The sequence below is a fragment of the Medicago truncatula genome, chromosome 2, assembly GCF_003473485.1.
Source record: "Medicago truncatula cultivar Jemalong A17 chromosome 2, MtrunA17r5.0-ANR, whole genome shotgun sequence".
Lineage (NCBI taxonomy): Eukaryota > Viridiplantae > Streptophyta > Magnoliopsida > Fabales > Fabaceae > Medicago > Medicago truncatula.
This window is the reverse complement of record NC_053043.1, coordinates 31617991-31641030: the sequence shown is the minus strand read 5'-3', so window position 1 is coordinate 31641030 and position 23040 is coordinate 31617991. Positions and strand designations below refer to the sequence as shown.

At 34.9% G+C, this 23040-nt stretch overlaps 4 protein-coding genes across 13 annotated transcripts; 2 read left to right on the top strand and 2 right to left on the bottom strand.

Annotated features, from left to right (window-relative positions):
* The first annotated feature begins 553 nt into the window (after positions 1 to 553).
* Positions 554 to 1496, top strand: LOC25486860 (uncharacterized). Its single transcript, XM_013608681.3, has 2 exons — positions 554 to 717; positions 1169 to 1496. The coding sequence occupies exons 1-2, from the start codon at positions 596 to 598 to the stop codon at positions 1416 to 1418; spliced, it is 372 nt and encodes a 123-aa protein (XP_013464135.1). The 5' UTR covers positions 554 to 595; the 3' UTR covers positions 1419 to 1496.
* A 4004-nt stretch (positions 1497 to 5500) lies between these two features.
* Positions 5501 to 10250, bottom strand: LOC25486856 (DAR GTPase 2, mitochondrial). Of its 3 annotated transcripts, none has more exons than XM_039830608.1 (7): positions 9928 to 10250; positions 9744 to 9821; positions 9148 to 9277; positions 8944 to 9014; positions 7910 to 8006; positions 6373 to 6578; positions 5501 to 5925 (listed from the first exon to the last, which is right to left on the bottom strand). In XM_039830608.1, exons 1-7 carry the CDS (start codon positions 10195 to 10197, stop codon positions 5674 to 5676), a joined length of 1104 nt encoding a protein of 367 aa, XP_039686542.1. In that variant the 5' UTR covers positions 10198 to 10250; the 3' UTR covers positions 5501 to 5673. The 3 variants fall into 3 exon arrangements, with proteins under 3 accessions (XP_039686542.1, XP_013464131.1, XP_024631350.1); XM_013608677.3 differs by having other exon boundaries at positions 9148 to 9301; positions 9928 to 10248; XM_024775582.2 differs by having other exon boundaries at positions 9148 to 9305; positions 9928 to 10184.
* Positions 10251 to 12579: 2329 nt separating this feature from the next.
* LOC25486855 (putative pentatricopeptide repeat-containing protein At1g03510) lies at positions 12580 to 14849 on the bottom strand. Its single transcript, XM_013608676.3, has one exon. It carries the CDS (start codon positions 14814 to 14816, stop codon positions 13500 to 13502), a length of 1317 nt encoding a protein of 438 aa, XP_013464130.1. The 5' UTR covers positions 14817 to 14849; the 3' UTR covers positions 12580 to 13499.
* Positions 14850 to 14933: 84 nt separating this feature from the next.
* LOC25486853 (transcription termination factor MTERF15, mitochondrial) lies at positions 14934 to 21833 on the top strand. Of its 8 annotated transcripts, none has more exons than XM_039830606.1 (4): positions 14934 to 16695; positions 17703 to 18423; positions 18997 to 19551; positions 20768 to 21815. In XM_039830606.1, the coding sequence occupies exon 1, from the start codon at positions 14968 to 14970 to the stop codon at positions 16264 to 16266; it is 1299 nt and encodes a 432-aa protein (XP_039686540.1). In that variant the 5' UTR covers positions 14934 to 14967; the 3' UTR covers positions 16267 to 16695; positions 17703 to 18423; positions 18997 to 19551; positions 20768 to 21815. The 8 variants fall into 8 exon arrangements, with proteins under 8 accessions (XP_039686540.1, XP_039686539.1, XP_039686538.1 ...); XM_039830605.1 differs by having other exon boundaries at positions 17561 to 18423; XM_039830604.1 differs by having other exon boundaries at positions 16875 to 18423.
* The last annotated feature ends 1207 nt before the right edge of the window (positions 21834 to 23040 follow it).

Below are 23040 nucleotides of genomic sequence, written 5' to 3'. Positions count from 1 at the left end.
TAAATTGTTATATCACTCGTAACATGTTTTTGTGGTTTACCGGGGTAGGTACATGTCCCTAGTCTTGCACTTCCTTGTCTTTTTAAATTTAATTTCTATTTTGGCTTAAAAAAACAATAAAAAAAAGTTATCACAATAATTATCACATATTATTGTTTTTTTTTTTTATCTTTTTAAAAAAGTTATGATTAAATATGTTTTTAGTCCCTACAAATATACCACATTTTTGTTTTAGTCCCTCTAAAATTTTCTTTCGAATTTTAGTCCTTGTAAAATTTTCAATCACCACTTTTTAAGTCAACTCATGTGTATTATTTGTATTTTTTTTAATGAAATAGTGCAGAAATGTATATAATATTGCAACAATCTCTCTAAAAAAGATTAGATTTTTTAACAAAACATGAATTAAATATGAATTTTTAACCGTCAAAAATATAAAAAATTCATATTTAATTCATGTCTTTTAAAACACTCTATTTTTTTTTTTAGAGATTATTGTATATTTATAAAAAATAAAATAAAAATAACATACTCTTTTTTTTATCGACTTCCACCTTATCTCAAAAGGGAGTAGAGAGTGAGAGAGTGATATCAAATGGCGTCTGTTGGATTCTCCTCACTGTCGTCACCAGCCAGATCACAATACCTCAATATAGGGTTTCCTTCAAAACCTCAATTCCTTCCTACTGCCACACTCAACTTCTCTCCCACCTTCAGGTTCATGCATTTCCTTGTCTATCTCTTATTTCAGACTTTTAGGTTTCAATTGTTCTCACATTTGATTTTAGGCTTGTAGAATTGATTTTGACATTTTTTAATGTTCTCAAGTATAATTAATTAATTAATTTTCTTCTACAATTGATTTTAGCCCTGAATTTACTGTTACATGAATGTCTCTAAACACAAATTACTTTACATAAAACTTAACAATTCTCTGATTAGATGGAAAGTTGGTGAGTGAATTTTTTTGAAGATGGAATTTTCATTTTAGTCCTCAAATGTAGTGTTGGTCAACTTTTCCAATGAAAACGAAATTTCAAAATTTACCCGGAAATTTAAAATCTCGATCGCACTAGTCGTCTCAACAATCAATTCATCTATGCCTAGGATGCATGTATTATCCTCTTAGTATTAAACTATATCCTCTCTTGCTGACTGTATTATCCAGATGCATAGGCTCTAGAAAATTGCAAATAAATCGAAAGCTATTAACTGTTTCTGCTACAAACCCCAACTCTGGAGGTGGAAAATCATCCAATGAAGGATCAGATGTAAAGGAAACTGGGAATGCTTCTCAGGGACCTCCTCTCCTTACAATTTTGGCTGGACTCTTTGTGTTTTTCCTTGTTGGTTGGGTCATTGGGTCCGTTGTAGTGTGGTTGATAAGTTTGATTGTTAATGTGCCCTCTCCGAAATAAACATTTATGTTTGCTGTAATGTGTTGTTGTTTATATGTTAAACCCTTGTATCAGTCCTTATCATTTTTCTTGGTTTGATTTTGTGCATTTAGACTTGATAGTGTTTGAGTGGTGGAAATGCCAAAGTGAGAAAAAAAGCTGGATAAAGGGAAGAGAGAGAGCATATAGAAGCAGTGAGAGTATGACCATTGCCAATAGATTCTAACCTATGGACCAAAATGTCAAAGTGAGGTAAAAGTATGTACGATGTCTAACACCGACACTGACATGGTTACATTTAATCTTTCCATTTTCAAAAAAAAATTATTACCAGTGTCGAAATGTTAGTGTCGGTGGTTGTGCTTCGTGGGTTCTAACTGAGATTGCTTGAGAGACAAGGTTCTGCTTTGGCAGCTATCCTCAGCAAATTTCTTGCATGCTATATTTTCTGCTTCCATTAGCTATACATCTGTATTTGAAACATCTGATTGGTGGATTCAAATTCCAGTTCTCTGTTTTGAAATTCAATTACTTGAAATTGAAATTTCACTTTTAAGCCATAATCATTTACTCTTTGAAATTGGTTATTGGGATATCTTTTAAAGGAATGTTTTACAGTGGCTATATGTCCTACAATGGTGGTGTTACTTAATGATGCTACTAGAAGAAATTCTACTTGAAAGAGTTTGTATTATGTTTTGTCGCCTTTTTGAGAAGAGAAAAAAAAAAGTGTGACAAAACATAATACAAATTCATAATATTTAATGTGCGGTAAAATTGTAATTTTCATTAAATTACACAAATACTTTATTTCGTTTGGTGAATTCAAACGTAGTTTAAAGTTTAAAGTTTAAACATCAAATTTACGCTGTCAATCTCCTCTCTATTGGGAATCCATGCATATGGCATATCTCTTGATTGATTGACTACATTGTCAAATGTTTTGTTCTCCTAGTACAGCTTGCAGCAAAAATAAATGCATGCCTGAGTTATTTCATATGAAACACTCTGCAGAAATATTGCATTTAAAAAGTTAATGGTGTCATGAAATGCGTGGCTTAGTGACAGTGGAAATACACTGGAACCATGATGCATTACCCTTTTTTGTTAGACAACCAATGTTAGTATGGTAATTGTTAATTTGTTAATATTTACTCTCGCACCTAAGCCACCAAGCCAACCTTATAGCTTCCGATACCTTAGCCCCTTACTTAGGCATCATTCCTTCCGTACTATTGTCTTTCTTATTAAAGGGCATACCTCTTGAGTGATTGAGTATACACTATTCCTTTCTCAGAATGACATAAACAAACATGATTGAAGTTTCCAATATAGTGTGCAAGCTTAGGTTCAGCCCTAAAAGTTAGATCAGATTAGTTCTATGCAAACTGTTGAGATTATTTCTCTAGTGTTTTCGATAGGATAGACTATCTTTTTATCCTTTGAATGTGTGAGATGTTGTCGTTGTAATCCCACAAAGTACCAAAATTGCAAATACATCCTCTTGTCTTTTTTGTTTGTAATTTTATGAATTAAATTGACTAATGAAAAACACATTTGAGGATCAAAATAAATAACAAAAGGCATATTAAAGAACCGAAATGACTTACTAGAGGATGTGCTTGCAATTTTGATACATTCAAGGACTATAATGACATTGTCTCACATATTTGAGGACCGAAATGATGGTTTACCCATTTTGAATATAAAACAAAATGCAAGAATACTTAAACAATAAGACGAATGAGAGAGAACTTGATCCATAAAAAAAATACTAGAGAACGTGAAACAATTTACAATATACAATACTCAAATCACTTCATATGTACGAATCTAAAATAATTCCCAAACAAATATGAAATTTTGGTGGCTTTTAGTGTGATTTTATGAAATGTCATTTCTCACTCAAGTCACCAAGTAGTGTATGTCATAAACCAATAGGTGAATCTTCAGCTGTGTTCACCTCCTCCTTGCATGTAGAGTTAGGATTTTGTTTCTTTGCTACCACTAGTGACCCTTTCATGATATTGAGTGACTCTTTGATGACCCTCAAATCTAAGGCTTTGACCAAAATCAAGCTGAGACGAATACCAGAACATTCTAAAGTGGATAAAGTTGCTACCTAATTTTCACTTTTTGCCATTACCAGGGAATATATACTACCAAAGAGGCCTTCTGGCTTCTTGACAATGGGCATCTTTCCTCATGGAATGGTATAACCAATGTGTAAGATTACTATTACTATATCCAAACCAACTATAAAGGAAATGCAAATTATCTATAGAACTATTGAACTATCACCTCAACTCTAAGGGTTCTAACTTCTAAGAAAAGGCTTTGGGTTGTTTTCAGACAAGCATTAGTGGAGGCCATCTCTTTCTCTCTTCTATTCTATTCTCTTCTCCTCTCTTTCCTTTTTCATATTATACCAAGAGTAGCCGAATCATTTTAGTAGTTGAATGTTGGTGTAGCTTTGATTTGTAATTGTATGGATGACTGTGATTTGAGACTAAAGTTTCCATTTATGAAATTCAGAGCTTATCTTTTGTTCTTCATGCATCATTTAATTGCCATTCCTGATTGATTTTTAGACTTTAGGTTGATTGGAAGGTCCTGTAAATTAGTTGATTCTGATGTTCAGGAAATAGTTACTGGTTCCGATGACGTCAAGAAGTAGATTACAGAATTGATTGCATGTTGAGTTTAAAAATGACTAGTGAATTAAGGATTTCATTTACAGTTAATTAAGAAAACCCAAACATGAATTTCATGACAGTAACTTCGAAAATCCTCATAGTTCAAGTGCATGGAATCTTTATCTATGTTCTTTCCACCTTGTCGAAAAGAGCTAATCACAATTTCTATCTCCGCAACAACTTCAACTATAAAAACTAAATTTTGATTTCAAGAACCAAAGTGTATATATATTTACATGATAATCCATCAAATTTCAATTTTTCTCCAAACACTTCAGAATCTTTAGCTATTAGATGCTTTCAACTTTCAAGTCAAAACATCATAATTGAGACCTAATAAAGTTACTCAAAAAACTTGCATCTTATTACAATTCCAGTTTGCCACCTTATACATAGTCTTGAACTCTTGTCTGTCCCTTAAGAAATTGCAGCAAAAGAGACTTGAAACACAATTAGTTTTTGTTTCATTATAGTGAACTTTATCCACTTTAAAATCTATAATTAACCCAATTCTAGTTTCTTCCCTACATTAATCACCCAAAAGTATAATGTTGTTAAGTTTATTTAAAACACATTAAGTTAGACCTCCTTTATCCATACAGGCCTATAATTTTCATATGCCTCTCATATTGTATGTATCCTGCAAGTAAAAACAACAGAAAATCTTAGGAAGAAAAGGAAATAAAATTGTGAAATTATGTATGATTCTTCTAGACTTATTATCTTTCAAAAATAAAATAAATGTTGTATTTACTCTAATTATGAGAAGGAAAAGGGATATAGATGAGCATGCCATAGATGGTTGAAGAAAATTGTGAGCGAAAGAAGGATATGATTAGAACTGGGATTGTACCGGTGCATTAGGAATCCGTTGAGAGGCCTATTACCAATAGTGTCTAACCTATGGACCAAGATGCCAAAGTGAGGTAAAAGTATGTCCGATGTCTAACACCGACACTGACACGTGGTTGCATTCACTCATTTCATTTTCTAAAAAATTATTACCAGTGTTGACATGTTTGTGCTTCATGGGTTCTAACTGAGAGAGCTTGAGAGACAAGGTTCTGTTTTGGCAGCTATCCTCAGCAATGGATGAACTGCTTAATGACAGTGGAAATACACTGTTGAACCATGATACCCTGGCCCCTCATTGAGGCATCATCCATTTCTTTCTCACCGTTCTTTCTCTTTATTAACTGACAAAGTTGAGCAAGTCACCATTTTACAAGTACATAACCAAATTTGCTTAAAAGTTTCAAGTATAATGTGCAAGCTTAAGTTCAGCCTTAAAAGTTCTCGTAGGACTCGGATTAGTTCTATGTAGCTTAACTATTAAGAATATATTTTTTTGAACGGCACTTAACTATTGAGATTGTTTTTATGGTACTTCTTTCGATACAAGAATACTTAAATAATAACACGAATGATAGAGAACTTGATCCATAACCAAAAAAAGTTAAACAATGTACAAAAGTAATACATGTACTAGAACGACCTCAACAAACAACAAAAAAGAATATCATTTCAGAACTTAACTAAAATATTTAGAGACCAACACACAATGCATTGGCCTGCAATGGTCAGTGAATATTTCTGGGAAGGTTATCTAAAATATAATGTCCAAGACGACCCGTACGAAAAAGATTAAGCAATTTCCCGGCAACCACGACATGAGCATCTTCTTCACGTTCAGTTGAAACGTGGAAAACTTCCTGCAACGCGGTAAACTGACTAGCAATAAGTGCTTCCATTTCAACTTCACATCTTATATTGCCATCAAAAGATGAAACTGTTTCATAGAGTGTTCTTCTAACATCCTGCACCATGTCGTCCTGCAAAACACAAAGATAACTGAATGAATTTGAATTTTAACTACATAAAGATCTCGTGCAAGATTGCATAAACCTGAGGAAGATATGGCAGAAAATAATAGTGTAAAATTCCACCATATATCATTGGCAGACTACTTTTCTTAGTAAGAAGAGAGCGAAAACATTAATCAATCACCCAACTCATTACAACTGTTCTTCATCAATAGCATACAAACCAACTTTAAATGAAATGTAAATTATCTATTGAACTATTGGAATCCTTTATTAGATTAAAAAATGTTCAAGTTACAATATCCAATGTCAGAACCATTTGTTTTGATTCAATTCTTTGATTGTCCTTTCCTTTTCTAGCTTGATGTGTAGTTTTATCAAAACAGAAACAGTTTTTATCCACGTATTTGAAACATTACATAAGATTGAGGTTTACACGTAAATAATTACAGATACCTGTGTGTGATCGTTAGGGATTTTCTTTTTCTGTTTCATTTGTAACCCATGTGTAGTCAAGCACTCTGTTGTGCTGTTAAGGAAAAATATGTCGTTTTCCTTGCTCGATAACTTTGCCCATTTTTTGTACTGATCACTTGAGTTGTGAATAGCTAGAAAATATTCAGCAGTTTCTTTTCTCTCAATCAAACAGTCCCCAATTGCTCCTGCATAACGATAAAAATGAAGTCCAAATCAGATAAGAAACACACACATACAGAGAGAGAGGTTATATAAATGTTTGAACAACAGAAGTAATTTAACCAGAAATAAACACTTGTTATGGAATGCTTTTTGTTCATTTGGAGGTAAGCTGTACTTGTTTGAGAAGGTGGGATGTATAAAATGAAATTGACTCTAAATTTAGAAATGTAGAAAAGTTTAGAGTAGAGAGTATTGTGTACAAGAATGAATAAACTATCGAAGCATGAGTATATACTTGAAATAGTTGGAAGTACTAGCTAGAGAAAAATGGTAGAAAGTTTAAGAACCGTCTAAATATGAATCAGCACAATGTTGTTGGGATAGATCAGCTCATTGGATTGCACTGTGGTGTTCAGTCCATTTCATGAAACTGGCTTTCAATGACGCATATAGAGAAGCGTTAGAGGAATGTGATGGTGCTTTTTTCTTTGCCTCTTCTCTTGGTCTATTTCCAGAGAAGCATTAATAGAGGCCATCTCTTTCTCTCTGTCTCTTATCTTTCATTGTTTTTTCCTTTTATCACAAGTAGCTAGCCCTTTTAGTTGAATGTTGGTGTAGCTTTGATTTGCAAATATATCAATAGTTGTGATTCAAGACTAAAGCTTCCATGTATGAAAAACAAAGCTTACCTTTTGTACTTATGCTTCATTGAATTGGCCATTCCTGGTTGATTTTTAGACTTTATATTGATTGAAAGGTCGCACACACTACATGATTCTGAGCTAAATATAAATTACTTCTAGAAATAGTGTAACTCTCTTGTGGCTGCTTTGGGTTTGGTGAAGCTTAATCCTTGTGACTTTAAGTAGATTGCATGTTGATTTAAGAGAGACTAGGGATTTAAGGAATTGTTTTACAGTTAGTTAAGAAAACCCAAACATGAATTTAATGACAGTAACTTTGAAAATTCTCATAACTGAACTACATGGAATAATCCAAGTGAAATCAACAACCCAAAATGGTTACCTATCGATTAACCAAAATTTTCTTCCCATTTCTTGCTTTCTTCTAATTTACAATATGTTATCTATTAATTTCATGGAATCAACTCACTGCAATCTGTATTAATTGACAGCTCAATCCTCAAGGGACGACAACTCTACTCACTTTGTATTACTTGCTTGATTCGATATACCTCTCAAAAGTTCTCAACACTTGCTCATAAAAAAACCCCTCCTTCCTATAGCTCAACAGACATACAAAAAATTGTACCATACTACCACTAACCACCACTAACTAAGAATGTAAAAAAAAAAAAAAAAAAACAAGGAAGAAGAAAACCAATCAAAAATACCTGTTAAGAGTAATTTAGATAAAACATCAACATCAGGAACCTCTGGAGGTAAAACAGCTGGAGTGTCTAACACATAAATATTGGGATGGCTAGCAATCTGAAAGGAAGGAAAAGTTTCATAAGAAAATCATAAAAGAGATACTTATGAATGAAGTTCAGACAAGAAGCAAAATAGGGAAAGTGATGAATATCTTAGTACATATTGGCCCACAAAAAGTATGTAATATGCATCAAGTTAACTCAAGATTTAAATACATGAGTGTTTTCAAAAAATGTTTTCCAACAATGCAAGTCATCTTATTAAATACACGAGTGCGAAAAGATTTTTCCTTTTTTTATTTTATTTTGTATATACATACATATGTAAAGTTTTCTCGTGTTCAGTGCATTACAACTGAAATCCAGCTTACATTTGGAAATATGCAATGATAAATTGATGAAGTTGGCAATCCATGAAAAACATAATATCCTGGTTCCTATATATGCTGGTATTTTCTTAGTTTGATACAGAAAGTAATTAGTGAGATTCGTTCAGTTCTTGTATTTGGTGGTGTCGTTAAGGTGACATCATATCCCCTACTTTTGTGCATTTTTTATATTCTCTAATGAAATTATCCCCTAATAACAAAAAAATCTTACCCGCTTACCAAACATGAGCTTCCTATACAAGCATACTAGATATCTGGGAACGGAAGATGCCTAGATGAGCATGCCTGTGCACAAATCATCTTCCCAAAGTAAAATTATTATGTTCGTCAAGTCGTTGTCTGTTCAACATGATGATCAAATTTTTAATTTAGCCAAATAAATGAGATTGTAAAAAAGAGAAGAATGACGAAAGGTTGCATGAGATTCAGAATTTATAAAATCTATTTAGAGGCTAATTAAGAGTTCTGAGATCCAGCAGCATGACAAAAAAAATAAAGAATTGGTAGAACATGTGATGAAAACATACAACTTTGGAGGTCCTTAAAAGAAAAAAAGAATTCCTAGCAAAACGATAAAGAGTACGGTGATAAAGAACAATCGTTAACCTTATAACTTCTAATGTCTTTAGTCTCCCCTGGCTCTGGACTCACAGTTGCATGCTTTAACTTTCCTTTTTCTACAAAACAAAAGTTGCAAAGGAAAAATTAGAAATAAAATTGAAATTTGGTGGACATGCATCCACTTGTTTCTCAAACGTTGAGAATGTCATTTAGCCTGTTCCTCTAGAATTGCAATAATAACTTGAATACCTGCAGCACTGATTCTCCCAACATGATGCAAAGCATTAGTAAGTGCCGATTTTCCAACATTTGGAAGCCCAATTAACATTACTGTTGCAGTATATTTATTAGCTTGATCCGTTCTCCTCAACTTTCCCACCTGCCGTTGTATAAGGCTTAGGAACTGTCTAAAACAAAAGGTCTTTATTAGTAAATTAGTTTATGAACAGATAAAAAGAAAGAGGGCGAGAAAAAAGCCAAAAAGAATAGCAACAACTAAGTGCAATTTTTTTTCTTTCAGAATCTCTAACTGATCATTTCTTAAATTTACTCACTAAAGTAAAGAAATCCCCATCATTATAATACTATTTTTGTGTATAACAGACAAATCGATGGCAACATACAGATTCATTCCTTATAACTAATATAAAATGTGAGCTCTTAATAATTCAAATCAATTTGAATATGACTTGTTCAAAGCTGCAAGATTCAAAATTACAAACTAGTCTTCGTGTCCTTTAACAATGTATCGTGAGAAACAAATCCAAACACCATGATATTTTCATAAGATCATTCATTCCTGAGACTCGACAGAAGATCTCACGAAAAAGGAACTTATAGTTTACCTGTCTGATGCTCTCCTTGTTATGAGCATCGACTCCACAAGATACGCAGTTCGTTTCCCTAAAATAATCCATCCATACCTGTTTACAGATTTTTTTTTTTTAAAGTTAAGTTATTCTCACTCATATTCATATAAGCTATTTTCTTAAACAGCTTATGAACAGTAAAAGAAGAGAAGTAACGAACCTGTAAAGAGGAACGAGAAGCGAGATCAGCTTTATTGAGAACGATAATATGATTATGTGTGAGTAAATGACATTGAGAGGAGAATGGAATCCTTGCATCAGTGACATGGACGATGAGATCAACCAAAGGGATTCTTTCTGCAATGGCGCGAGTAGAAGCAACCATGAAAGGATCGTTCCATAATCCTTCACGTATAACGCTGCTTTTCCTTCTTTCTATTCTTTCTTTCACTATCCTTCCCACTCGCCTTCCGAATTGCGTCGTTGCCATTCATCAAACGCTGTTTTGTGTTGCTCAATTCCGTCTCTCGTACAAAAATAAAGCCACTCATATATATATTTGTAATTTTAGATATGTCACAGCACAAATAAAATTAGTCCCTCACAATTTTATATGATGGTCTAATTTGACCCTTTTAAAACAACCACATTTCTTGTAAAAAAAAAACATTTTAATTCTTTGATCAATTAAAAACGACCACATTTCAAATCTTCATGTGAATCAAATATCTATATTACACTACTCTTTAGATCCTTATTTGACATGTTCATTTTTTTCAATGGTTAAACCTCGACAAAAAGATCAGACTTGTGATACCACTTAAGTTCTATTTGGAAGTTTTGAGGGGATTAGAGGGCTTGTAAAAAAAAGAAAGGAAGAAGTGGAAAGAATGAAGAGTATTAAGATGAGAGGTTTTTTTTTTTTAAAAAAAAAAGCATGAAAGGTTTTGTCGAGTTTGGGTTTAATATTCCATCGTAATACAAAATCTTTTTAATTTGGGAAACTAAAAAAATTGTATTGAAGCAGGAGTTTTGAGGGTTTTTAGGGATTTGGGTAAATTTTTTAAATTCAATATATGTTGTTATAGTACTTTCAAAATTAAAAATAAATTAAAAATTAGTGTTAATTTATCATTCTCTACAAAACACTATCTCAATTTTTTTTTAAATGATTTCTTTATTTTATTCCATAATTAAAACTTTAGGCTTTGTTTACGAGTTTGGAGGGGGAGGGACATGGAGAAAATGAATGAACAAGTGGAAGAAAATAGGAGAAAATGGAATGGGAGGGGAGGGTTTTGGGGGTTAATTTTTCTTTGAAATACAAAACTCTCCTTATTTGAGGAATTCACAAATTGTACACGATGAGGTTTTGGATGGTTTATATAAATTTTTTAAATTTAATCTATGTTGTCAAAATATTCTTATATAGTAATCATAAACATTAATTTATCATTATCCAAAAAACTACTATTTCAAAAAAATGTGAAAAAATTCTCTTTCTTCCTCTATATTTTCCACCCTCCAAAACCTTCATTTTCATTCCCCTACAAAGTCTTAGGCTTTATTTGCGAATTGGAGGCGAAGGGATGGAGGACTTTGAAGGGATGCGATTAGAGAAAAAGAGTCATGCTAACTTGTGCCCTTAAGGCACAATTATTTTTTTTTTTTTAGGGACCCTTAGGGCACAAGTTAAGAAGCTTAAAATGGAAATTAAATAATTTTATTTTAGGGAAAAAATAAATTTTATATTAAAAGTATAACTTTTGCATATATATTAATGCACAAGTTTCAAGAAAATCCTTCTACATTTAGTTTCTTAACTTATGTCCCAAGAGCACAAGTTAACATCTCCCTTTTGTTTTTTATTTTGTTTTCCTAATCCATGTACTAAATTCTTTGACTCACCGTCCATATACAAAATCAAAACAATCATTATTGAGATACTAATTCAACCATATACAAATTAGCCTTAAGTTCTCATACGATATTCAAATTGGCCCTGAAACTCAGTGTTTGTTTGGAACCACTGATAGACAAAGTGCAAATTGGCCCTGAAACTCAGTGTTTGTTTTAAACCACTGATAGACAAAGGAAAGAAGCAGATGAGGAAAGAAAGTTTATTGGTCTTTGTGCTTCCACAGTTTGGTTCCCTGATAAACAGTTAAGGAAAGAAAGATTTATATGAGTCCCAGGAAATGTTTCTCTTCAAATTGGTGAGGAATCGGCTTGAATTGGTACTGTTGGTTAAGAAGTCATAAAAACCACTAATTAATACAATAAAATAATGTTAGTATAGGATTAAAATAATGCATCTAACATCATTTATCAAAATATACGAATTGAAAAATATGAAAAGAACATATAAATAAAAATATCAAAAACTAAAAAATAAAATATTTTATATTAAAACATAATTTTATTTAACTTTCTACGGTGTACCATAAATTTAATATTTATTATGCAAGCGTGCTATACATCAATGTAGGGATATTTATGCCATTTAATAAAAATAGATCTATCTTTCCTTCAACTTTCTTTGATACCAAACAACTAAATAATCATCTCACTTTCATTCCTTCAACAATCTTTCCTCTTGCTATCTTTCCTTTCACTTTCTTTGATCATCCAAGACACATGCATCGGCAACATTATCCCCTGTGTTTCACACCATGTATTGAATTGGGTACTTGTTCATGTCTTGATATTATTATCATTACATACAATAAATACTAATATGTTGATAACAGACATGTTGATGTGCATAGATTTGTTTGCAAGATCCATTTCTTAAGATTTCTGGTAACGATTAGCCAATGTTAGAAATAGTCATTGATTTCTTTTACTCCCATATATATTATAATTCTAATCATAGACATAAAAACAGGATTTGATTAACAAAAAATAATAGAAATATTCAAGTCAATGTACAAGCTATTGTGCAGCATTCAAATCTACCATACATCAAACGATTTGCATGAGAAATATCCATCAATTTATCAGCACGGGTTTGAATTCTCCCTGGTTGTCGGAATATAGGATCAGAACCCACCAATGCAGCAAAAGTCATGTCCAGTGTTAAAACCAGAAGATTCAAATCCATATCAAATTAGCAACACCTTATCAAGAAGTGCAATTGCCAACTCGTCGTACCTGCCTTTGATAGCTGCAAGTAACGAGCTCAACCTCATCAATTCATCCTATCCCAAAGGGACCCAAATAAACAGTCCCTTTTTCAGTCCAATCCTCCATCCGTCCATTCAAAACACCACACTTCACCAATTCTCTTTTTCTATATTAATCTTATTATCCTTTCATTAGGAGAAAAAAAAAAATGAGACAAAACAAGGGTATCAAGAAAAAAACATTACTTGACAACCAGTTTTCACAGTAGGGCAAAACTTGCCAACAGTACTATAGCCTATAGGTGTTGTTCTCTACTAAAACTTACAATAATCATAATTACTCTGTGCTCATGATACTGTAAGTTTTCTTTTAAAATTATGGTCTACGAAAGCAATTGTCAGTGTGTTTGTTTCCGCGGCCACGACACTTTCATCGTGCTTTCATTTAGAAGCTCAAAGTAGTAGTTTCAATACTATCACATGTCCAACACATATCAATTGCAAAACACAAACAATTAACGTGACCAAAACATCAACAGTTCTGAGATCTTTGCAACTGCAATTGCTGCAACGCAAACAACATTTGTCTGGGATTTCCAACAATATTGAAAACCAAATCTCAACCATAACTGCAAATTAAAACCACGTTTGACAAACGCAATGAATCTTAAGACTCAGAATACACGACCCAGCTAGTACCACTCGTAGTCTTCACTCCCTTCTCTTTCATTTCCCTTATCATTCTATCAGCCTCCTCTCGTCTCCCAACACTAGCATAAATCTTAGCCAACAAAACATAATTTGCAGCATTATCTGGTTCAACCTCAGCCAAAGCCTTCCCCGCAATCTCAGCCAACCCCAACTCCCCATAATTCGTACAAGCACCAAGAAGAGCACCCCATGCCTTGGCAGTCACTTTCACAGGCATCCCTTTAATAACCTCATAAGCTTCATACAATCTCCCAGCTCTACTCAAAACATCAACCAAACATGAATAATGTTCGCTATTCGGCTCAACGCCATAATCCCTATGCATCTTCATGAAAAAACACAACGCCTCATCATCCAACCCAGCATGACTACAAGCTTTCAAAACAGCAAGAAAAGTAATCCCATCTGGCTTCACGCCTGAAACTTCCATTTCTTGAAAAAACTCCAATGCTTCCTTTGCTTCACCGTGTAAAGCACAAGCAGATATTAAATTACTCCAAACAACTACATCTTTATCGCAGCCCCTCATATTCTTAAAAACTGTACGTGAATCCATTAAACAACCGCATCGACCATAAGCTTCTATCAACCCACTACTCAACTGAGGATGTGAATCAATATCATTCCTCATCGCATAACCATGAATCTCTTTAATCAAATTCAACGCTGCAATCGAAACAGACGCACGAACAAGAGCAAGTAGAGTGATCAAACCCGGCTTTAATTTCAACCCAGTCATTCTCCGGTAAAAGCTTATCGCTTTAAACGAAGCATTGTTTTGATTCGACAATGACAAAGCTGCTATAATCGGGTTAAAAGTTGATTCATTAGGCGGTACATCCATCTCATTAAAGAGATTAACAGCAGTTGTAATGTTTTGCACACGCGAGTAAAGTGCAATGATGGAATTCCAAATAACATCGTTTCGGTGAGGAGTTTCATCGAACAGTTGGTGTGCATGATTGAGCGAAACACAATGGCCGTAGAAGTTGAGGAGGGAAGAAGAGAGGAATGGGTTGTTGGTAAGAAAAGAGGATTTGATGAGGTGGGAATGGATGGAAGTAGCGAGGTAGGGAAGGTGAAGGGAGGTGCAGGATTTGAGAACGAGGGTGAAAACGTGTGGGTCAAGGAACATGAAAAGGGAAGAGTGCATGTGGTGGAAGATTGATAAAGCTTCTCTGTGACGAGATTGGTTGACGTGTGTTGTTATTTGCTTTGTGAAGGATAGGAGACGTTGGTGGTTGGGTGAATAGAAGAATGAGGAAGACGCCATCACTTCGCAGAAAGAAGGTTGGAAGAAGAATCAATCAATTGAGGTGATTTTTTTCAACTAAATTCGCTTTCTTTGGCATCGCTGTCACTGTTTCTGTTTCTGACTGATATTATACTAACTAGTATCAGTCACATTTCTCACAAGAAACAATATGTTTATTCTCAGAAGAACCATTTCTTCAACTAACAGCTTCTCCACCATTTCTCATCAAACATCTCATTACAGAAAACAAATCACACTCGCTAATCTCTTCCTATCCTTCGGTTTCCCTTCCTCTTCTCTTCCCCATTTCCTCTCCAAAAACCACTTCCTCTTCAATTCCGATCCATCCCACCTTCGCCAATCCTTAACAACCCTCTTTTCCTTCAAAATTCCACAGAAAAACCTAATTTCACTTGTTCGGGATTTCCCTTCTGTGTTGGAACCCCAATTTCTACATAGTTGGGAATTGGGTTTTCCAAAATTCAAATCCAAGCTTTTTAACCCTTCCCCGTTGATGATAGCCAACTTATTGCGGTGTTCTAGAACTTTCCATTTAAACCCACTTGAAATTTCCCGTAAAATTGAGATTTTTAGGGGTTTAGGGTTTTCTGATGATGTTTTGATAAGGGTTTTGGAGGAATTTCCCAGTGCAGTTGTAATGGGGGAAACTCAAATTGTTGGTGTCATTAATTTTCTTATGGAATTTAGGGTTCCTAAGGATGAAATTGATAGGGTTGTTAGATTGTTTCCTAAGGTTTTGGGATTTTCTATTGAGGATAGGTTGAAGCCGTTGATTCATGAGTTGAGGGGTTTAGGGTTTTCCAGCCGAGAGGTTAGGGCGGAGGTTGTTAGGGATCCAAGGATTTTGGGAATGGAGATTGGGGAATTTTCACGGTGTTTGAAGTTGTTGCAGAGTTTGAAATGCAGAGAGGCAATTAAAGAGAGGATTTTTGGAGAGGGTTTGGTTAGGGCTTGTTTTGAAGTGAAGCTGAGAGTGGATTGTTTGTGCGGTCGCGGTTTGATTCGTAGGGATGCTTTGAAGGTGTTGTGGAAGGAACCGAGGTTGATTGCTTATGATTTGGAGGATATTGAGAAGAAGATTGAGTTTTTAATCCAAAGGATGAAATATGGTGTTGATTGTTTACATGAAGTTCCTGAATACTTGGGTGTGAATTTTGAAAAACAGATTGTTCCTAGATACAATGTGATTGAGTATTTGAAAGGAAAAGGTGCAATTGGGTTTGAAGTGGGATTGAAAGACATTATCAAACCAACTAGGCTTAGATTTTATAATCTTTATGTCAAGCCTTATCCTGAATGCGAAAAAATATATGGCAGATTTTCAGAAAAGGTTGAAGTTAAAAGAAAGCATCCCGCCGGACTTTGGAAGATGTTCCAACCACCGAAGTTCCCTCAAACCAGTAAAGATGTGAAGAACATGAAGGCTTTCATGGACTCGTTGGTGTAGTGGTTTGTTCTATGCATATTGTTAGTTGGATGAATGGTCCATGATTTTGAGTGTGAACACATGTGTAGAGTTTACTATTCAGTCACTTATGCAAAACGAGTTTACGTAGAGTTGTACTAAGCAAAGATAAGAAGGTACCATATGTCCTGCATCACTCAAAGCACTGCAGAAAAGGGGGAGGGAGAAGATGAATAAACCTGAAAATAGTTTTAAATCACAAATGGTTACTGTTGATGAATCTGTGAATCCGCATGTTCAGAGTACTCAAAAAGTTAAACGTATGCTGATAGAAGACAAGAATGATAAAAATGTTGGCAGACAGAAAGACTTCAACCACCACAAGAATGCTTGGAGCAATAGAGTTGAGGCCATTAGGGAGTTACAATTTTCATTAGTTGGGGATGTTGTTGATACTCAGCAGGAACCTGTGTATGGTATGCCTTCTTCATTCTTTGCACGTTTTTTCTTTGTCTAGCTTGTGAGTTCTAGTATCAAAGTAATGATATATATGATCCTTACGTTCATAACTGCATTACGATCGGTATTCTGGCTACATATGTTTATAAACATTAATATTAATATAGGTTGGTCCTTGTTCTGTATTTTAGGTATTTGATAAATTAATGCTCAGCTTCTGATAATATGCAAAGAATGAAGAAGTCATACCATACACAGGTTCCTGAAGTGTAAAATAAAATAAAATAAAATTGAAGTGTAATATTTTTTTTATTATCGAAATAATGAAGTGTTTGGAAGTAATGGAAGATGCAGTATTGGATTTTCCCACACTAGTGTTTGTTCCACCCAAAATAAACTATCATCTTCCTTTTCTCACTCACACCACGCCACGCCCAATATCAATTTCCTGAATCCAACCAACACATCGTCTTCGTTGGGGTTTATCTATCACACACATAATTCAACCCTACTCTCAAACCTCTTCATCCAAAAACTAACTAAAGCCTACTCTTCCCCAATCACGATTACAACCTTCTCTTTTTGTGATTTACCACACACTCTAAACGCTGCACGTTTCTGTTCCATTTCCAAATGAAACGGTGCGTTTCACTAGCACTGGTGCTCTTCCCTGTTGCGCAATGTCGCCAATTGTGAACATAATTTAAATTTAACATTTTTATCAAATCTGTTATGGTATGTATATTGGTTCATTTTATTTCATATTCTTTGTTTCGAGAAATTAAATAATGCATAGGTTGAGTTAGCTCATCAATTATTATTGCTTTATGTTTTAACTTGTTTTGATTATACTTGTTTATGTTTTTTTTTTGTTCAGGGGATTCTCTATTAACTGTCAAGATTGGTTTTTCATTTATTTTTCTGTTGCTTAATTGGGAGTGTTAATTCAAATTCAAGATCTGTGTTGCATTTATTTAAACATGTATAATCATGGGAACCATGACCCTAATTTCGGACAGGCTTCTGTTCCTCCACCTGCCCTACTGCCACTCCCACTTTCATCGGGTCATCAGCAGGCACTGCCACCTCCCCCATCGCCGCCTCTTTTTCAGCATTTTGCCCCACCACCACCTCACCGTGTTTATTCTCATGGATATGGACCCCCCACCACGCCAAACATGAATTGGTGGTGGACGAATATGAAGGTCCACCACCACCAATTGGTGATGATCAATAGGGGGAGCCAAGATGTCTCGTGGTGAGAGTGAGCAATAGGGGGAGGGACTCTGCGAGGACAAATTTTGCATAATCGTCATCTTCCTCCACCACCACTGGCCCCTTTTCGTTCTCCATCATCTGATGGAGTTTATTTCCATTCTGACCAACTGCCTTCCGTTGCTCCTCAACAATTGCCGGCCGCTCCACCACAAATTCCGCCATGTCCACCACCTCCTACCTCTATCATGACTTCCACATCCTCCCAAGCTGCATGAACTGATGACCTGAATTCCACGAAGGGTGTGGACTCAGTAGATGGATTTATAGCTTCCTGTCCGTCTGATATTGCACCTGTACATAATTCTGACGCCAATCAGGATGGTGGAAATTGTGGAAGGGTTGTGCCAGTTTCCCTCAGAGAGGGCCTATTGCCATCTAGAAGTGTGATGAATCTTCCCCCACCTCTGCCCCAGACAGCAGAAGAAAATACTGTAAGCACTGATTCTGACATGGAGATGGAAGGTTAGTTTGCATTGTTATCTAACAACTTTTTTTCTAGAATTGGTGTGTGGTGAATTTGTGCCCAAATGTATGAATCTGCTGATATGTATTCTTAATATTACTTTTTATATTGAATTTGGATGCTAATAGAATGTGAAATTTATTACCATTGTTAGAGATGCTGATGGAGTAGGGTTTTATAATATTATATACTCTTGAATAGAATATGTTGCTATAGACAACATTGGCTATTATGTACTCTTAATATTACATGGTATGAAATGAATCATCGTATAGTATAGTATTCATTAAATAAAAGGATCACGAAGCTCTTGTTTCACCATGTAAGAAATATTAGAACCCAAAATAACTGATTGAATTTTTAGCACATTCGATTATCTATATCATCAGACTTGTGTATAGCTGTCTGGGATTATTTGGTATTGTTGTTTTTGATTCAATCATATTATATACTGCCATTGTTCAATTTAGCGTAGTGTATTGTGAATGATTTTATGGAATAGATTCATTTTACGGCAATGTAATAAATTGTTACTGTCAGCACTTGATTTATGAAGTTCATTTTCTCTGCAGAAAATCAAAAGATAAAATCTGCTCATTCCATTCTGATTGTTGGAGGAGGTCCTCTATTGGTGTAGAACTTGCTGGAGAGATAGCTTCTGATTTTTCGGATATAAAGGTTACACTGGTTCACAAAGGACCAGGGCTATTGGAATACATAGGTGAAAAAGCTGTTGATAAAACTCTAAAATGGTTGAAATCTAAGAATGTTGAGGTGAAACTAGACCAAGCAGTCAACTTAAACGGTGCCACAGATGGACACCACACGATATCACGTACAGGTTAGGTGATACTGGCTTTGACATTGATAGTAAGAGTGGTACTGCTGAACATAAACGTGAGAAGGAAACCTCAAAGTTTGAACCAACTGTTCTGAAAGTAGATGAATTTGGGAGGCATGAAAAAGTTATACAGATAGTGACTCTGATCAATCTCGCACTCATCGGACCAGGAGGAAGAACAAGAGAGATAGAAGCCGGAGTCGCAGCCAGTCTCGATCTTCCCTAGACATAAGCAGTAGGAGGAGAAGTAGTCCTCGGAGGAGAAAGGATAAAGCCACTCTTGCAGGTTTGTACTTCCGTAGTGCATTGTAGGATGCTTTGATTACCTTTTTTTAACTTGAGCATTGTCTACAAACAAACAGGCTATGTAGGATACACGAGCTATCTTTTCCTAGGTTATTTTGTTGTATGAGTTGAACCTCGGCTAAAACCTCCCTCTGTTAGTTGATGATTTACTAGCATCAATATTTTTTATTTCCCGTATCATACTAATACGCCGATACTCTCCAATGTACTGTTGATACGTGTTAGTGCAGTATTGGAGACCACAATAACAACCAAAGCCTTATCCCACTAAGTGGAACCGGATACATGGATAGTGCAGTATTGGAGACCATTTAAAAAAAATATTCCAATACTCTTGAATATGCCATTGACATGCTCCCGACACACCGTCAACAGCTCATTCTTCATGACTCTTCACATCTCAGATACATATTTTATAGTACATGTCGAAGCTTCACTCATTAATTGCAACATATATAATTTATATCACCACTTCACCCATTCAGCTATTAATCTCTGTTTTTGCTATTACACACACACACACACACTAATTGCAACAGATGCAATGTATATTACCCATTGACCAATTTTTCACCTATTCCATATTCTTTTATATATTTTATTTTTCTATTTTTTGAATTGGGATACTATATTTATCATATTTTGTGGATTTTTTTTACTTCGTATTTGTATGATAAATATATTGCATCCTATATTTTTCGAGGAACGTCTTATCTGATACACCTTACGTCGTATCTAATACTCATATCGATGGAACTCGTGAAATCAAGAACACATAATTGTATTATTTAATGGATAGTGATGAGCTCAAAAGCTCTACAATGGTGGAAAACAGTAAATGAAAGAGATAAACCAGAGTTCTATGAACTCATAATCCAAAGCATAGCTCTTAACCTGAGAGAAAATCTCCTAATAACTTTCTAACAATATTCATGAATGAGTTACACGTTACCCTCCCTTCCCTAAAATCAAGGAAATATCTCAACTAACTCTTATTGCATATGCTTCTACAATCTTCTAGAATGTGCCTTATCTTAGTGTTCTATCACATATCGCATCTAATACTCATATCGTATCTTTGCATCGTAGTTGAGGATTGATTATCTTTTTACATTTCTAGTCCTAGATCTTGATCACTTCAGTTACTCCGTTGAAGGATATTTTATTTATAACTTTTCGACTTTGGTTTGGTGCAGCTGGTCTCCTTGGCGGCGTAGAAGCAGGAGTAGGTCTCCAATGTTAAGACGCTCATGGTGAGAATGTGAGAAGGGACAAGGCTAAATGCTTTGATTTCTTACGTAGAAAGTGCTATCGTGGAGCATTGTGTAGGTTCTCTCATCATGAATCTAACAAGAATGCAACTTCAAGGCGCTCTAGGAATAAACATGATGTGGAACTTTATTCTCGTGAAAACAGTTCTGGGGTTAATGAAGAAGTGAAGAGTATTTCTTATCAAGTGTCAGATTATGAGCATGATGGAGTTAAAAATCAGGACATAGATCTTCACCAGAATATAACTGGCCAGGATGTAGTGCAAAGAAAGAAAGATTCTGAGTGCTGTGCTATTGTGTCTACTACCTTTGGTATTGATGGTCAATCGGTTAATAGCAATCCAAGCTCTAAAGGTATCAGAGAGGTTTCTCCTAAGGTGCAGAGAACCTTAGTAGAGTTAGAGAAAAGCCCAAGACTTCGAAACATGAAAATGAAAGTTTTCAGAACGCAGTAAATTCTCATCAGCAGCACTTGGTTGATGACTTTCAGCCTGAAGCTTTAAGTAGTGCTGATGCTTCTAAACCATCTGGTGGTACATCTAAAGATGTTATTCCTTCATAAAATGGTTTATTTGTTCAGCAACTACAATCGAATGTTTCCGTTGACGTTCTAGAACATTCTGGTAGTACATCTAAAGATATTATTCCCTCGAAGATTGTTCATCTGTTCAAAAACTACAGTCCAATGTTTCTGTTGAAGTCCCAGCTCTTTGCCAGATTTAAATGGTTCGTCAAAAAGTTTCCCGAAGCATGAGACGACACCTTTCAGAACACAAGGCATGTAATATTCTTTAATAAAGTACACATATCTTGCATTATAGTATGCGACAAATGTCTTTTTTCTTTACCAAAATGAATTCAGTGTTCATTTATGTGTTCATATGTTTCTTGATACTGTGAAAACTTGCAGTTACAAACATCATGCTCCAATGTAATTGTTCCTACATAATGCTTAGATATATTCATTGTATCATATCATGTTCTTCCTTCAGTATTATCTATATGAAACTGGGCTTAGGAAGTCATGTGTTCCAGCGAACTACTTCTGGTTGGTGTCAACACCTTCTTTGAGCTTAATAGACAATAGCTTAGTTAATGCTTTCAGGTTTATATATCAGTGAGTCCAATTTTATTTCTGAGTTTAGGCAATAACTCAGCAATTTGAATGATTTCCTCTTTATCGGCATTGTGATATCGAGCGCCATTGGGTAAATTATTGATATTGATAATATGAATACAAACAGGGAACTCCTGTCTTTGTTTCTAGATTACCTTTTCTAATCAGCATCTTTGCTTTCTTCATTGACTCCTCTCAAAACATAAAGGATGATAATATCAATTTCCAAAAGGCACTGGTCATGCAATTCCACATTTGCATGATATAAAATACCTTTCAGCGTCATCTGTCAGAAATGTCCCTGTTGATAACCCTAATGGAGCCATAAACTAGGCATGTCAATTCTCTCTCATTTCGAAATTATCAATTACCTCTATTTTACTTTTAACGGTGCTTCAGCGATGCTGGTCATTTCCCTGTCTGATTTGTAGGTTAGATATTCTTGTACAGGTGCCATGTATGTACAGCATCAAAAGATGGTGCTATTCGGTTGTGGGATGGCATCACTGCCAATTGTGTGCGCTCCGTAACTGCAGCACATGGAACAGCAGAGGCTACCAGTGAAAGTTTTACAAGAGATCAATGGTATAATTTTGGAACAAATATTTGATATAAAAAAACCATGAGAATAACAGTACTGCTACAAGCTGCATCATGAGTTATGTCTTATGAATTGTCTTCAGACATATAATCTTTGAACCTTCTATCAAAGAGAAATGTGTTAGGTGATGAGCGGAAGCTTAAGTAATAGACACGTTAGTGGACTTGACACCGCAACTTGACCCAAGATCTTCTAACATTATTAACCAATGTAAAACTTCATTGCTCAATTTTTACATAGAATACAGAGTAATTTAACCGATATACAAATTATAGTCACCACACAAACATCACTCACTTTAGTTTTTGAAACTCTACAGAAAGAAAGATTGACTTTGAAGCAGAGTTGTACAAGTGAGCAAACCCAGTTCATCCAGTTTGGCTTTCAAGTGAGTCGACTCGAGTTTTTTGTAAGCTAGAATATATTCTATTTGGCTTGACCAACCTCGGGTTGGTGGGTTGCTTCACCTAGTTTCCAAAA